This window comes from Protomyctophum parallelum, assembly GCF_964188405.1.
Source record: "Protomyctophum parallelum genome assembly, chromosome: 7".
Taxonomy (NCBI): Eukaryota; Metazoa; Chordata; class Actinopteri; order Myctophiformes; family Myctophidae; genus Protomyctophum; species Protomyctophum parallelum.
The window spans coordinates 30,793,693-30,810,701 of record NC_139705.1 but is presented as its reverse complement, the minus strand read 5'-3'; the positions used below and the strand labels follow the sequence as shown (position 1 = coordinate 30,810,701).

Genomic DNA, 17,009 nt, shown 5'->3' with positions numbered 1-17,009 from the left:
TCAAATATGACGTAAATTTGTGGCAACACAAACATTAAATGCCATTGACAATGAAGGGAAATGTACGTCATATGTATCCTAGACGAGCAAATCGGCTAACTGATGGGGGAAAGTAGACCCTTTAAGCAGTTACCATTACTTTTATGAGTGTGCAGCCGAGCTGTGCGCATGCAAGGTCACTCAGTGGGAGAGAGATTCCTATATAGCGTCTGAGAGCAGAGTGACACGTCAGAATTCTCCAGGACAGACTAACCCTCTGGCCTGCGCTTCGCGGGGCCCCACCGATCTGCGGACTGATATGATCGAATCTGAATTCGTGATGTAACAGGTCGTATTTGCTTTTATGTCTTTGCTGTTCATATGTATATCACATGACCATTCAATTTGGGATAATTGTGGGCAATCAATAAATGCCAGATCTTGTGAATCCATCATTTTAAGTGTACAGCCTGTTTATTGGACTATTAGATAACCCTCTCACAGGATGGCGCATCATAACCAATCACATAAATTCAGTTGTTCCTGAGATGATGTATAATGATAAGAGCGCCCATCATACAGGTGTGATTTTTTCATTTTCAAATGAGGCTTTATGTGTGGTTAACACTGTTTAGGTTTCTAGTGTAACATACTGTTTTTTGTTTACTTCTTTTGTAAATATTTGTAATGTTTTTTCCTTGTGATGTTTTTCTCTTGTCTAAATGGACACTTGGTGTCTTTGGGTGCCTTGTAGTTTCTTTGAGAACTACAACTCCCATGAGTTATCATTCAAATTGAAATGTTTGACATAGGTGTGATCAATCATCCAATCAAATGATGAACATATATATCTGTCCTATGTCACTTTTTGATTATGCCTGAAGAAGGTCAGTAGACCGAAAGCTTGCCAAAAATAAACTGATTGTGCGCAGATCTGAGTGTGCGGAGCTTCCCTTTATTTTTCCTCATACTCCTTTTGTGGCTCCAGCACCTCCCTAAAGTTTTTTTCAGCAGATGAGCGGTGGTTCCTTCTCTATTTTAGTGTAACATACTGTACAACACAGGCTTTAAGCCGGGATGTTTACGATTATGTAGTATGCATGCAGTGGTGTAAAGTAACTAAGTACATTTTACTGAAGTACTTAAGCACACTTTTGAGATACCGGTATTTTTACTTGACTATTTTCCATTAACAATACTTTTACTTCTTCTCCACTACATCTCAGAGCCAAAATGTGTACTTTTACTCCACTACTAGTTATACTTTGGGGATCTTAATTTGGATTAGAAAACATACATCAACCCTATACATTTCGCACATTTGAAAATAGCCAATATACAAGCTCACAATGCGTCGCGACGCATTGTGAGCTTGTAGATCTGCTATTTTCAAAAGATTTTGTACACATTTTGAACTTGTGAAATTGGACATTCTGCATAATGAGTAGCGGAGTAGCCTACTTTTACTTTAATTCTAACTTTAAGTACATTTTGATTACGACACTTTTGTACTTTTACTTGAGTAATTTTTTTAATTCTGTAACTTTTACTTGTAACGGAGTACATCTACATTGTTTGCAGTATTTTATATTTTTACTTATAAGTAAAACATTTGTGTAATATGCATGGCTGCTGTGACTGTCTTCACCAGATACCATCACAAAGAAGCCCTCTCTGCTCCAGAGGGACCTCATCTTGGACAGACGGAGATAATGAGCTGAAATCAGGATCCATTCGAGGCCTTTATTGATTGATTGATTGATTGATTGAATGATTGATTGAAGTATTTATTTACAGTTTGCAGAATTACAGTATACATTTCAAGCACAACTCAATACGAAAACTGTCTAAACTGTGGACGACAGCATAAACTTCATAAAGCATTATTACACTTGTTTACAATAGGGTCCACCATTTTCAATTCAACCGAACATTTAGAGACGTACAAATATACACTTCAATATAGCCAAAACCAGGAAATCATCATAAAAGGAGGTTTTAAAAAGGAAAAAAAAACATATACAGTGAGGGGGATTCAGATTTTACGGGGACCAGTTTCGAATTGCCAGCCATCCATATAGGTGCCCTTTTGAGAGCGGTTTTGAAGGAGTCAAGGGATTCGCATGTCTTAATGACTGTTGGTATAGGGCATTCCACATTTTGGTGGCATAGGAGCGAAATTAATTTAGTTTCCTGCAGGCTTCAGCATAATGATGGACAAAAATGTGTGAAAAGAGATGAAACCAGAGACAGGAGCATCCCTGGGCTGGGCTCATTAAGGGCCCAATAAAAACCGTCAAAGCTACGAGGGGGGAGGGGGGGGGGGGGGTGGGTGACCTGCCACAATAGATGTGTCTAATTAGCAAGTGCACTGCCTGGTTTCACTGACATATGCTCCTCAGTTGAGAGAGAGAGAGAGAGAGAGAGAGAGAGAGAGAGAGAGAGAGAGAGAGAGAGAGAGAGAGAGAGAGAGAGAGAGAGAGAGCACTGCAGGAGGGACTGTGCTGAGTGTGCTCCTCCTCTCTGTCTCTCCTTTCTCTCTCTCTGCTCTCTCTCTTGCCCCAGCCCCTCCCTCCCCTGCTTCTCTTTATGCTCATGATGAGCAGGCTGTGTGTGTGTGTGACGTGTGTGTGTGTGTGTGTGTGTGTGTGTGTGTGTGTGTGTGTGTGTGTGTGTGTGTGTGTGTGTGTGTGTGTGTGTGTGTGTGTGTGTGTGTGTGTGTGTGTTGTGTGTGTGTGTGTGTGTGTGAGTGAGAGAGAGAGATAGAGAGAGAGATAGAGGCACTCATAGGCCAGATAGAGAGAAGGGGTAAGGGCCTTCCTTAGCCCTTCTGCTGCAGCCTTACCGTGAGGAGGGTGCAGCAGGAGGTTTGGCCTCTAGGCACTGTAACAGAAGGGCTGACTTGACTTGAGAGTCATAAAACAGAACAACAAAAGGAGAAAGCCTGAAAGAGGAAGCTATAGGAATAGGCTTCTCCTTGGGTCTACTTGTGAGAGACCGTGTTTGCAGTTTAGTCAAGTCAAGTCCATTTTATTTATATAGCGCATTTAAAAACAACAGCAGTTGACCCAATTAAAGTTCTTTTCAGAAAACAGGTAGACCGTAGTCCATCCACAGTGCAATAATAGAACATGTAATACAATAATAAAACAGGCCAAGCAAACAAATAACAACAAAAACAATGAACAACAAACAATAAACAAAACTAATTAGAAAAAATCTCCTAATAGGCGAGTAAATCTATGAAAAAAAAGCACCTTACCCCAAAAAGATTGCAACAAAAGGTTTCTCAACAGTTTTTTGTAGTATTAGGTGTCCCTAATAGCATACTAAAAGTTTACCAAAGTTTGACCACCCGAAAGGTGTTATTTTCAAGATGGCGTCCAAGATGGCCTAAAAACCATTAAAATAGCCTAACTCCTTCATTATTCATCCTAGACAAGTACTTTTTGTGTCTAACCATATGTTTTTGGGGTCTAGGAGTCCATTGAACTTGTTCAAATTGCAGAGATACAATTAGATCATTGTGAAATCCAATATTGTGTTTGTGACTCTGTTAAAACCCTCTGAAATAGTCACCAGTTTCAAGTTAACTAAACTAAATATTTAATAAATGTCTGAATATTTATATATTTTTTGGAATAAGGTTTCAAGATATCCTCAAAACACAACAAAACTAAAACCAAAACACAATTTTCAGTAATTCAGAAGGTTGTGGCAGAGAATATTGTCAGTTGATAGATAATAGCCTACATGATTGCAATATTGAAACGTTTTAGATAGCTTGGTGGATAAACTTTGGCTCAAACTACTGTAAATAATTCATCATTATACACCCCACCCAAAACTAATTTCTTGCATTATAGAGCGTCGCAGTCCCGGCCCCTTTCATGACGACGCCATGGGCCCAGGAAATAATTCCCAATGCATTTTTCCCATAGACATTTCGAAACATATTTACTGAAAGACATTATAAGCGTCGTACAAAGCCAACTCTTGTTGTGACAAATCATGACAACAAACACAATATTTTGGACCAAACAAATAATTACAAAGAAGAAAAACAACAAGTGTTGTAATCTGCTGTTTTTTTCTACTTTCTAATTCTTTGTTTGGCCCAAAACATTGTGTTTATTGTCATGATTTGGCACGACAAGAGTTGATTTTGTCCGCGGCGTAAACGTCTTTAAATAAATACTTTTTGAAAAGTCTATGAGGAAAATGAACGGTGATTTCTTCTCCGTCTCTCTCGGGGTGGCGGGACTTGACGCTCTACTTACTCTTAGTGCAGAGTAGTCAGAACCTAAGTCTCTACCGGGTGCAGAGGGGAGTATGATAGGTGGGTGAGAAGGTAAAGGGGGGTCCGGTCTAGTGGGCCTAGGGTTCCCCTCAGGTGGGTACAGGGGAGTATGGGGAGTGGGGGGTCACTAGATTTATCCATGGGGACTTGGAGCACAGAAGAGCAAAGTTAAGAAGACCCTCATGGTCTTCTCCTCTATGCATGTCCGAGGTGGCTCATACAGTACATGTCCCATTAAAGCTATGGGGCACTTGAGAGCTTGAGAGATTGGGGCTTGTCTGTCCCTGTGGTGGTAGTTCTAAGACCTCCATGTTGTGATATTGATTAATATGGGGGGTGGGTTCAATTAATCGATTATTAATCGGCAGAGCTGTCGACTATTGTCAACATATTTTCCAATTTCCACTGAGATTATGGGGTGAATGAATGTGGCCAGACCCATCTTCTCTTTCTGTCATAGTGACATAATATTGTCCTGCATCAGATCATGTCCAAATCAGGTTCTCCAATCTCCAGTAGCCTCTTCAGTTTTTTGAAGATTTTTTGAGTGGTGCAACCACTCCCTTACGGAGCTATGTGTGTGGCTGGCTGGGTCTGAGCACTATGTGTGTGGCTTGCTGGCTGGCTGGGTCTGAGCACTATGTGTGTGGCTGGCTGGCTGGCTGGGTCTGAGCACTATGTGTGTGGCTTGCTGGCTGGGTCTGAGCATAGATAGATAGATAGGTAGATAGATAGGTAGATAGATAGATAGATAGATAGATAGATAGATAGATAGATAGATAGATAGATAGATAGATAGATAGATAGATAGATAGATAGATAGATAGATAGATAGATAGATAGATAGATAGATAGATAGATAGACAGACCATTTGGTTCTACTGACTGAGAGTGTTTGCTGCAAAGACACTCGCGTTGTGAGCTTTTATAGATTGCCTATTTTCACAATGTTTGTCCCGGCCCACAGTTTGGGAACCACTACCCTTATAGGGGACTTATTTTTATTATTATTATTGCCAGACACCTTTACAAAAAAAGGGCAGACATTTCTCTGTAAATGTATTCCATGATCTGTGTAATATTCCCATGCAGTCTATCACTTGGCAGCCATGCTTTTACAAATGTCACATGACAGTACCACCCAGTAATAATGAATATATTCCTTATTGTTATGGTATCAAAATAAATCTCCTGAAAGCTTCAACAGAATGTGAATTGTGTATATGTGATGAATTCACCTATACAGCAGTACGGCATTATAGAAAAGGGAAATGTCCTATTACACTGTTATAACCTTATAAACAATTGCTTTAATATATCATTGTACTTTTATATAATTTATATATGCTAATTGGATTCCTAGATAACCAAAACATAGGGTTAGACACCAAAATTAATTTTCTAGGATGAATAATGGAGGAGTAATGGTATTTTAAGAACTGGCGGCGGCCATCTTGAAAATAACACCTTTCGGGTGGTCAAACTTTGGTAAACTTTTAGTATGTTATTAAGGACACCTAATACTACAAAAAAAGTTGAGAAACCTTTTGTTGCAATTTTTTTAGGGTCAAACCATATATTTTACCCGCCTATAAATCCTGTAGCTTCTCGAAGCTTTTTGTTTTGTTGTTTCTATAAAGTTCAGTAAAGTTTTATTGTTTATTTATCGATTTTTGTTAATCCACAGGAGCGAATTCATACATTAAATATGATAATATATAACAATTATGTTTTGTTTTCCAAATTATTTTCAAAATGCCAGAAATAACAGACCCACAAGCGTGCATGGCATAGGGATGCACCGAGCTTAATGTAGATCATCTATTTTAGCTATTTTTGTAATACATTGTTGTATGACAAAGTGCAAAATAGGGATTAAATGGATTCATACTAATTATTCATACAATTATAAAAAATATATAATATTAAATAATTTCGAAGGAGATTATTGAAAATTCAAGACGTAATTCACATTGATGACATAATTCCTGATTCGATGCCACCATCAGTGGAAATAGAAGCAAATAGTGAATTATAAGTAGGTTAGGTAGGTGTTTAAATAAGTGTAACTGTTTTATTGCATTCCCTTCTAGTGTTTGTTTGGATCCTTTGGGAAATGTATGATGGAACAAAACAAAAAAAGTCAGTGTGAAGAAATAAAACACCATGTATGTAATGCAAAAGCTGCTAGGGGTGTGCCAATATATATATCCCCCAGATTATTTCTTTCCAATTCCATTGGATTTCACTAACTTTTGATAACAAAGGTTTATGTCACTGGTTCCCAAAGTGGGGTCCTTGATGGAGTTCCAGGGGGTCCCTAGCTAAATGATAGTTTGGAACCAAATGGACCCTTATGGATCTGTGTACAAATGCAACCAAATGGCCATTTTGTTCCATTTGTACACTCTCAAAGTTAAATTAACATTGATTTTACAATATAAATTGGGCGTCCCAGAGATAGAAATACCATTAAATGGGGGTCCGTAGCCTAATAGGCCTATATGTCAAAATAGGGGTCCTTGACATGGAAAAAGTTTGGGACCACTTTCAAAACTAGGTGGTGCTGCCCGTTTTGTAATTTGTCATTGTATGCCCTCTAGTGGCCATCGTTGAATACAACAACAACGATGCCCTGACTGACTTTTCTTGAGGTTATGATGTGGAATTTACTAGACACCAAACTTTGACAAAAGGCCGCAAGTTCGCGTATTTTTGACCAAACGCCTCACCTTCAGGTAGGTCACCTTCATTGGCCAACTTTATTCAAAGGAGTATCAGCATCACAGAGCCACAGTAGTGTCACGCTGAGAGAAAATACTGTAGTTTTTGCCAAGCCGAAGCGAAGCTTCAACGTTAGCTCCTGGTTGCTAACTGTATAACTTCACCCACTGCTGGCTGCGCGTTACTTAGCAACACACAGCTAACATTAGCTGCTAACAGACAGACAGCGAGTTGGCTGAGGGAGGCTCACCCACTCTGGGGTTGAGTTGACTGACTCACCAAGTTATATAATGCACTAATAACTTCATGTGGAAGGAACTGAAAGTAAAACGTGCACAGTGCTCTCAATAACAGCAGCAAAAAATGTAAACAGCAGTCATACATACATGGTATAATAAGGCAGTCGTTCCCAGGTCCCGGGGCGGGGACCCCACCCAGCTAGGGCAGGGGTCCTTGAGGAGGGAGTTCCAAGGAGTCCCCTGCAGCTAAATGATAGAGTAGGAGCATAATGCTTGTCTCAAAGATTAAGACATGCATGTCTACAAACGGCTTGTACAGTGAAACTGCACAAGCTCTTATGGACTCTTATGGGTCTGTAACTCAGAGAGTGTAACAAATCCATTTGTACACACTTACAATATTTATTGGGGTCCCAGAGATAGAAATGCCATTAAATAGGGGGCCGTAGCCTAATTCGGGTCAAACACCATTACACACCATTACACTTGACTTGTTTACAATAGGGTCCACCAATTTTCAATTTATATACACTTCTATCTATCTATCTATCTATCTATCTATCTATCTATCTATCTATCTATCTATCTATCTATATATCTATATATATATATAGATAAAAAACAGTAAATCCATTGATTGAGGTCCTATGTACTGTGATGACTGAAGAACGTTGTCTGTTTGGAGAGAAATAACGTTTATGGGAGGTGTTTGCAAACCTGGTTTATTGTGGCTCTTTTTTTATTTTATTTTGTTTTGTTTTGTTTTTTTTCAGTGGGAAAATAAGAGGGTCTGGAAGAAGGCTAGCTGTGCTGCTGAAGTTCCACCGATGGAGGACTTCAGTAGGCTGGACTTGTGGGTTCATCTGACAGAGAACTGCATCCTCCCCACCGCACAGCAAGGACTGGAGCAGATCTGGGAACTCGTATTACTCTGTCTGTTCTGTCGGCTTTGTTTCAGGCAATGTGAGTGAATGGGAGAGTCTCTTCCCGGTGTTTCGTCCAGGTTGACAGGGTTTTGGGGGTTATATGTTTAGGTGTAATTTCTGTGTGTGACTCGAGGTTAGGCGATAGTGGTCACAGCTTCACACCAATGACAGAGGGAGTCACATGAGTGAATTGACATTGTCCTGCAGTTGTGATTCATGATGAGTGGCACCTATTCAGTGGTTCTCAAAGTGGGGTCCGGGGATCCATAGTGGTTCCAGGACATCCCAGCTAAATGCGTGGATTGCGTGGATAGCTAGGGACCAAATGGACCCTTACAGGTCTGTAAATCTGAGAGTTATGGCCGTCCGTGTCCTAATTATACCAATCTGGGGGTGCTTGAAAATTAAAATGTTTAAATGCCACTGGCACAGCACTACTCCATACTGCTGTCAAGAACAGATATACGGGTCCATTTGTCAGTAAGGGTCCGTTTTTCCCTAGCTACCCGTTATTTTTTTTCTTTCGTTCCCTCAGCTTTGCTTTGTTTTGTTTGTTCTCTTGTTGAGCTCTATGTTCTTCTTGTCTTTGTTTGTTTTCTCTCTTTTTTTGTTGTTGATGTAATCATGGTAATGTAAAACTAATGGTTGGCAGCAGCATCAATTAGATGTTTTTTTTAAAGGATAGATAGGGGCATTTATCAATAAGATTTATCTTCTTCCTGCTCCTTTTCTTTTCTAATATGTAAAAAAAAAAAAAGTTAAATTAATATAATCATGTAAAACCATAACTGAAATGAAATAAATAAATATGAAATTAAATATACCCACAAACAGCATGTCACACTGTGTTGCATCACATCCAAAACCAAAACCTCATGTCACCAGGCTGTGGGAAAGCCTGCTTTCTATTTACTGTTCTAGTCAAGATCCAGTAACTTCCACACACAAACTGCAACTGTAGCAGAGGGGCTGCCTGAAGACCAAAAGCATAATATATCCCCTGTCCCAGGGCGATTCACCTTTGGCAAGTAGATGTTTGGCTTTAGGGTCCCTTTCCCTGCGGGAGACCCTGGTTCGGATCCTGGGCTTTAACACACGCACACAGACCGTTTTAGGGCTGCAGCTATCGATTATTTTCGGTAATGTGTTAACCAATTTTGGGCGGGAACCCCTTTTGGTGTTAGCATTACATTATGCTTTAGCTATTGAAAAATAGCAGATCTACAAGGTCATATCGCGCCACCAAGTTGCGCGATACGAGCTTGTAGGTCTGCTATTTTTGAAAAATCAAAGGACGACTGACATAGAAGCACAGCTTTTTCAGAAAACTGTCAGGATGTATAAGACATTTTTAGAATCTGATCTCAGGTCAAAATGTGTTAACACTCACTCTCCTCTCTCAGGTGCCTCGTCCACTGTGAAGCACGTGGTGTCGGCCGTGGTCGGGACGTATGCCCTCTTCCGGTTTTTCGAGCTGCACATGTTGTGGGTGATGGCGCTCAGTGCCCTCTGCTACCTGGCCTTGCTTCTCAACCGCCATTCCAGCAGGAGAGGCCTCTTCCTCTCTGCAGTCATCCTCATCTTCCTGCTCTTGGGGTGAGGAGTAAGCAAGAGCCTGCATACGTATATATAAAGATGCATTGAGTCGTCTGTATGTGTTTGCCAGGAGCAGTATTGTGCAATATGAATGGACAAAGTATATACCGGTATTCAAGTAAATACTCAAATTACAAGTACATTTTGTTTTTAATATCAATGCGTTGATATTAAATGACATTTTCAAATAATAGTAAAAACTCACAACCCATCGCACAGAGGCTAAGTTGTGTTGATCTGCTATTTTCAATATTTGAAATAGGGCTGAAGTTGTTAATTCAAAATTATATCTTTGTAAGTTTGGGTCCCAAGAGTCAAAAAGTATAATAATTGTATTTGAAATGTAGTGAAAGTCACGAACTTGCAAAAAGAGAAGAAGAAAAAACTCTTGTAAATGTATAGTTACTGTCCAGTGTCCACCACTCACTCTAGAATTCCAGTCTTCTAACCTTCCCATCCCCCTTAAATAAAGCTGCACTATGTAAATTTCCTCTTTTACTCCGGATTCGAACCCGGCAGTTTCTTGCACAAGTGCTGAATTATTTTTATACCATTGAGCAGGGAGACAAAATATAACCAACTCAATTGTATACGGTACGTTATTCAAATTAATTCATACAAAAAAGTTACATAGTGCTGCTTTAAGACTAATCTATGCTTCGTAACTTAGATTTTACTCTCTTTTTCAGAGAGCTGCATTTGATTGATCCTGTCACCTGGCAGAAAATGAGAGGTAATGAGAGGTTCAATGTGTCCTCCGGACATAAAATACAGATTTCCCCGACGGCATGGCGATTATCTCACGTTTGACTCTGATGTACGTATGTGGGCTGTGAGTGTTTCAGACCTGTGTCTGTTCTGCAGGCTCCCAGATGGTCGTGGCCATGAAGGCCATTTCGTTAGCCTTTGACATGGACCGAGGTGTGGTGACCGCCCTTCCCTCACCAGCAGAGTTCCTGGGTTACGTTCTGTTTGTGGGCACAGTCATCTTTGGCCCCTGGATCAGCTTCTCTAGCTATAAGGACGCCATTGACAGCAGGAAGCTGGTGAGTGACTGCAGTGTCTGTCGAGCCTCCTTCTACCAGTTGCAGAAATCTTTATCTTGTTTTAACCTCTTGTTTGTTCGTGGTGTTGTGATTCTGAATCGAAGTGAGAAATGGTGACTGGGATTTCACACTTGTATGTACATTGTTGTTGCTGTAATGGCGTTTTGTTGGCTTGCTCCAAACCAGTGTTGTTTTCGTTGACTACCTTTTTCCACTGACGAAAACTACATGGAAAATAGTGAGAGCTGGTCATGATATGTGTTGTTTCCCCTCAGAGCTGGTCATGATATGTGTTGTTTCCCCTCAGAGTTGGTCATGGCTGCAGAAGTCCTCCCTTGGTCTTCTGAAGAGCCAGCTCTGCTTGGTGGTCTCCACCTGCATCGCTCCTTACCTCTTCCCGTTCTTCATCCCAATCGAGGGCAACAGTGTCACATTCAAGTAAGTAAACGTTTGACCCATTTCCATTCTGGTCCCATCAGTTTGTTCAGTCAAAGAGTTTGTACAGTACAACATGTTGTGTAAGCTTTCTGTCTTTTTTCTCCCCCTGCTTCTAAGAGGCATCTGAGACGCTAGGTAAGCCATGGTCAACTTTGGTAGAACCTTGGGTTGTATGCCTGGTCATGATCTAAGACAAGTCATGAACAATAATGTTCATGATCATTATCTGTTGCTCCTGTACACTGTGAATGAGTAACAAGGACTACTGTATTCCCATGTCTGTACAGTCCCTGTCATTCTTTAGCAAAACAGAGAGAGAGAGAGAGAGAGAGAGAGAGACATATGTATAATAGTTTAATAATTGTGATGTGATTTTCTCCCGTGCAGGTGGCTCCATGCCTATGAGACTGCAGTGTCCTTCCACTTCAGTAACTACTTTGTGGGATATCTCAGTGAAAGCACCGCCGTACTTACTGGGGCAGGCTTCACTGATGAGAAAGACAACATCAAGTGGTGAGTTCTGTTATTGTTGTGCATGTATGTCTAAAGGACAAAGTAGTTGGCTGTCCCAAAGAGATGTTTAATGTTTGTGTCGCAAAGGTCAAAAGGACAAGGGCAAAATTACTCCCTCATACAGTATATACAGTGGAAATGGCATATCTTAACCTATACTTTAGCTATTGAAAAATAGCAGATCTACAAGCTCATAGCGCGGCACCGAGTGCCGCGCTACAAGCTTGTTGGTCTGCTATTTTTGAAAAATAGTGAAAACGTGCAAATTTTTTATTCAAATATTTGCTTCTGGGGGGTCCCTAAAACAACATATTTTGAGATGGGGGTCGGCGGCCAATTACATATATCTTTTTGGGTCCTTGGCTCCTTGACATGAAATAGTTTGAGAACCACTGGTTTTTCAGAAAACTGTCAGTATTTAGAACTTCAGGACCTCAGGTCAAAATGGGTTAGTTGCACAGTAGGCAGTGGTATGCCATCCACTGAGTGCAGTGATTCTAGGTACTTTGCAGGTGCAATGTGGTTGCAGTACATCCCCTCTCATAGTGTACTGTATGTATGTGTCTGTTTGTGTTTGGTTCCTCAGGGATATGACGGTAGTGAAGCCCCTGAACGTGGAGTTTCCCCGCTCAATGGTGCTTGTGGTGACTTCCTGGAACATCCCCATGTCTCGCTGGCTCAATACATGTAAATACTTTACCTTTTATACCTACCTGTTATACCTGCTAAGTGAAAAAGAGCACCCCGCACATTTAGATCGACCAAAGTGATTTTAAAGCCATGTAGGCTAAGCCCTATTTCATACTTTGTTGTATGACGGTCGCACAGGGGCGGCAGTGGCTCAGGGGTAGTGTGACCGGATAGGAACCACAATTTTTCCAGTTTGACCCGGGCTCCCCCAGAGTTAGTGTCGAAGTGTCCTTGAGCAAGACACTGAACCCCTAATTGCTCCAGATGTGCAGGTTGGTGCCTTGCATGGTGTGTGTGAATGTAATGCGCTATCTATGTAAAGCGCCTTATAAATGCACCATTTACCATTTACGGTGTTTTGTGTGAGAACTTGTTTTGTATTCTTGTATGATGAGAAGATTGAAGATTTGAGTATTTATCATTTAGTGTATTTAGTTTTGGATTTGTTCATGCCAACTGCCAACACTTAACCACTTAAACCCAATTTTATACTTTGCCCTACGATGGTGTACTGTTGCACGGCAAAAATGTCAACCTTCAACAAAGGGGTTATCGCCTAAGTACAGTATATGAGTATTCACCCAACTTTAATGGTCTTGCCTATTTGCTGTTTTCACAGATGTTTTCAAAAATGCCATGAAACTCGGGACTTTCCCTGCGATCCTGGTGACATACACAGCCAGTGCCTTACTTCATGTGAGCCTCCCACCCCATGTACACTCCATGTTAACATGCTAGCTGGGTGCTCGGGTGGCACAGGGTTACAGCCTGGCACTCAGTTTACATGCACATTTTCACTCAACCACAATGGAAATATAAGTTCTTGTATATATGCATTTCATGTCAATAAAAAAAGTGTCAATCAATTAATCAGCCAAAGAAAGGCGCTATATAAACGCAGCCCATCCATTTACCATTTAATGTGGTGTTTTGTTCCCTTGCAGGGTCTGAGTTTCCATCTTGGGGCTGTCCTGCTCTCTTTGGGGTTCATCACCTATGTTGAACATGGTAGGACTAGACTCATAGTCAGCTAATAATAATACATCTTTTGCCTCGTGGCTGTGTTTCTCAAACGTTTTCATGTCATGGGCCCCCAAAATGTTAAAATGTTTCAAGAATATTCTAATCATTCATTTTTTTTATCAAGATTGTTCTTTAAATAGCAGATCTAGAAGTTTGCAACAAATTGCAACACGTTGTGAGCTTGTAGTTCGACTATTTTGTAATAGAAACAGAATTTGAAATAATAGTAACTATTCAAATATAATAATAATATAATCTATTAGAAACAAAATCAAACTGATCTTTTTGCTACTGTAATTTTGCCGGAAACCCCCTGGAAGTTTTGGAATGGTGTCAAGGAGTCGTTTTTGTATTGTCTAATCTTCAAAATAAGGATCTAGCTTTTATTTATTTGCACACCCATAATGTGTGGACCATATGCAACTGTTCTGAGGTGTATGTATGTAAAGTCTTCAGCTCTATCATGTTCTTCCTTCTCATACCTTTTAGTTCTGAGAAAGAGGCTGGCAACCATCTTCAGTGCGTGTGTCCTCTCCAGGCGCTGTCCCTCCGACTGCACTCATCAGCACAAGAAGGTACAGATCACACTCTGTCTGATTTGACAGATATACATTGATGTTCTGAGGGGTCAGCAGCAGCAAACATTTTTTGAAATGGTTAATTTTGTCCCCCTATATGTACATCATAAGCATTATTTTGTGTACATCATCTAGTGCAGGACACATTCTTTGGTTGTAACATGCCTACAAAGTTAAAAGTTGCTTTGTTTTTAAAGGTAATTATTCACTCAGTTGCCGTGTGTGTGTGTGTGTAGCCGATCTACAAGCTCACAACGCATCGACACGTTGTGAGCTTGTAGATCGGCTATTTTCAGAAAGTGTAAAACGGCATCAAGGCCTACCAAAATACAACTGTAGATTTAGTCGACTAAAACCAACCATTTTCTGTCTGGGCGTTTAGGTGTACTGGGTGACGGGGCTGAACCTGCTGTTCAGCCTCCTGGCGGTCTTCCACCTCGCCTACCTGGGCTCCATGTTTGACACGGATGTGGACGAGCAGGTCGCAGAGGAGGTGAGTAGCCACAGGCTGTCTGGCACCTGCATTTGTAGTGTGTATTTAAGCATTTAAGCCAACTAATTGTTAACCAGCCTGCAGGTGGTCCATGGGACTTTTCTTTTTAATATAAATAAAAAGCCCTTTTAAATGTATGAGTAGTCCAGAGCCAAAAGATTTTTAATTGTATTTATTGTTTGGGAACCACTGATCTGTTCCTATAGGGTATGCACATGCATAAAGTGAATGGCAAATCGAGTGACAAAGTGAGTTTAATGTCGTTTATCGTCGTTTAATGCAATCATGTCAAGGCCAGAAAGTAGTTTTTGCCACTCAGCATGTGTTCCAACATAACTTCCGGGTTTGATAATGATGTCACGTGCACACCCTCTATCCCACGGTTACCTTTATTCCATTCCATTCTCTTACTTTATCCAACAACCTTCCATTAAACTCGGGTTAACTGATATACAGTAGGCCTACTGATAGAGCAGACACACAATGACATGATTATATTATGGGCCCATTTCCTAATAATGATGACTCAATCAGGGAAGCTGGTACACTTAACCCTTCTTGAGATTCTATCTCCCTTTTCTGTGGAATGTCTTAACCTCAGACTTCCCAGAAACTGACAACGTTGACACACTTCCACGGAACAGTGCACACAAACAAGTTCAGTGCACTGTTCCGTGGAAGAAAATACCAAATCTTCACTTTGCTACATTACTAAACACATGGTCAGGGACCACGTGCAATACCTTCACGAATCACCTGTTGACCACCTGTGATTTAAGCCTCATTGTAAAAATAGCTACATTATACATATATCTACATTACAAGCAGTGTTGATTTCGTCGACTAAAACTAAGGCAAAAAATGTTCGTCGACTACCTTTTTTCACTGACGTAAACTAAGCTATGATGACTATGACTATGATGACTAAAAGTAAGACTAAATATACTGACAATTTTGTCAACCAATAAAAACTAGACTTGTGGACAAGAGATCCAGTATAAGTCATTTTACACTTGGTTGCATGCTGAAAATAGCTGATCTGCAACTAAAACTAGACTAACACTAAGCCTAAGGCATTCCAGGTAACTAAAATGTGACTAAAACTAAATAAACTATTCAGAAGACTGATTAAAACTAAAATCAAAATGTGCTGCCAAAATCAACACTGATTACAAGCTCACCATAATGATGACATGCCCAAAACTGGGACACCAGGTTGAAAGTGGTCGACTCTGAATGTGTAAAGTGTGAGTTTTTCCATGGTTTAACTAAATGTCAACTATGTTTTTGACAGTGTTTCCTTGTTATGTTGTCACCCTTTGCAGGGTTATGTGGCCAGCCACACCATCCAGAAGTGGTCTGAACTGAACTGGGCCAGCCATTGGTTGGCCCTCGCCTGCTGGCTCTTCTACCGCCTCATCCAGTGACCTCGTCCAATCAGAGACGCACGCAGAGACAAATGGACCTGACTGGTATTTGTTACATGGTGGAAGAAGGGGGGGGGGGGGGCTGTTCTTCTGTATTTGGGTGACCTTGTTTCCTTCCCCTAATGGGAACTTGGACTTTCTTTATTTGGAAGTCAGAAGAACTGGAGTTGGTGTTAAACTGGAACAGAAGTAAGCCCAGAACTAATGGCCATGCTGTAGTCATGATGACCCCACATCGAGACACATCGAGAGGAAAGTGCTGCTTTGGTGCAACAGCCAAAGTAAACCCATGTCATTTAACTACCGGTACCTAACCCCCATGACGGTGTTGCACGGCACAAGTAGTCATTCTACAATCTCACAACGTGTTGCATTGTGTGACACGTTGTGAGCTTGTAAATAGGCAATTTTTGTAAAATCTTGAAACTTTTCAACTATAATGACATGCCCATAATAGGGATGTCAGCCGGAGCCATTCTCATCTTCATTCCTATTTGGCTTGTGTCTATGATGCTCATGGACATATGTACTGGATAAGTATATTGTTTGGAAACCCGATGATACACCTAAGAATGTTTTGAAATGTCCTCTTCAGCACAAGGGACCTTGCAACAGTTACCTCTTTTGTTTAAGACTAAATGGAGACATTCGTTTAGATGATTTTTAACCTGTGGCTTGCTTGTTGGTGGAAAGGGTTGCACATACTCTGTATTTAGTAATCTAGTAATTTAGTATAATATAATGTGTCACAAATGCTGAAGCTAGCCAGTCAGGTGAAATGGTACTCTACTGATACTTGCCTTGCAACAGTTTGCACCTTTTATAAAAGCATAACTGCAAATGTTCAAGCTTTGCATATGATGTTCAGTGTTTGTTTTTTTGTGATTCATGGTAGTGTACTTGTTTTCATGTCTTTGTTGTTGAACGTTTTTTATATTAAATATCTTTTTCTATATTAAAATATGTGTGTCTATCATGCTGTACAGTAAAGATAGTTTAGTGTCAAATGAATTGCACACAGATATTCACATCAAATC

At 40.5% G+C, this 17,009-nt stretch overlaps 1 protein-coding gene across 2 annotated transcripts; it reads left to right on the top strand.

Moving 5' to 3' along the window:
- Positions 1-6,905: 6,905 nt before the first annotated feature.
- LOC310861852 (protein-serine O-palmitoleoyltransferase porcupine-like) lies at positions 6,906-16,918 on the top strand. Of its 2 annotated transcripts, XM_083769536.1 has the most exons (13): positions 6,906-7,017; positions 8,016-8,205; positions 9,572-9,764; positions 10,454-10,497; positions 10,629-10,810; positions 11,118-11,248; positions 11,636-11,761; positions 12,348-12,448; positions 13,071-13,147; positions 13,396-13,459; positions 13,964-14,049; positions 14,435-14,545; positions 15,871-16,918. In XM_083769536.1, the coding sequence occupies exons 2-13, from the start codon at positions 8,070-8,072 to the stop codon at positions 15,970-15,972; spliced, it is 1,353 nt and encodes a 450-aa protein (XP_083625662.1). In that variant the 5' UTR covers positions 6,906-7,017; positions 8,016-8,069; the 3' UTR covers positions 15,973-16,918. The 2 variants fall into 2 exon arrangements, with proteins under 2 accessions (XP_083625662.1, XP_083625663.1); XM_083769537.1 differs by lacking the exon at positions 8,016-8,205 and having other exon boundaries at positions 6,914-7,017.
- Positions 16,919-17,009: the final 91 nt, after the last annotated feature.

Coding starts and splice junctions, on each gene's coding strand:
- LOC310861852 (XM_083769536.1), top strand. CDS start 8,070: ATGGAGGACTTCAGTAGGCTGGACTTGTGGGTTCATCTGACAGAGAAC. Junction 13,148..13,395: donor CAGCCAGTGCCTTACTTCAT/GTGAGCCTCCCA, acceptor GTTCCCTTGCAG/GGTCTGAGTTTCCATCTTGG. Junction 14,546..15,870: donor ACGAGCAGGTCGCAGAGGAG/GTGAGTAGCCAC, acceptor CACCCTTTGCAG/GGTTATGTGGCCAGCCACAC.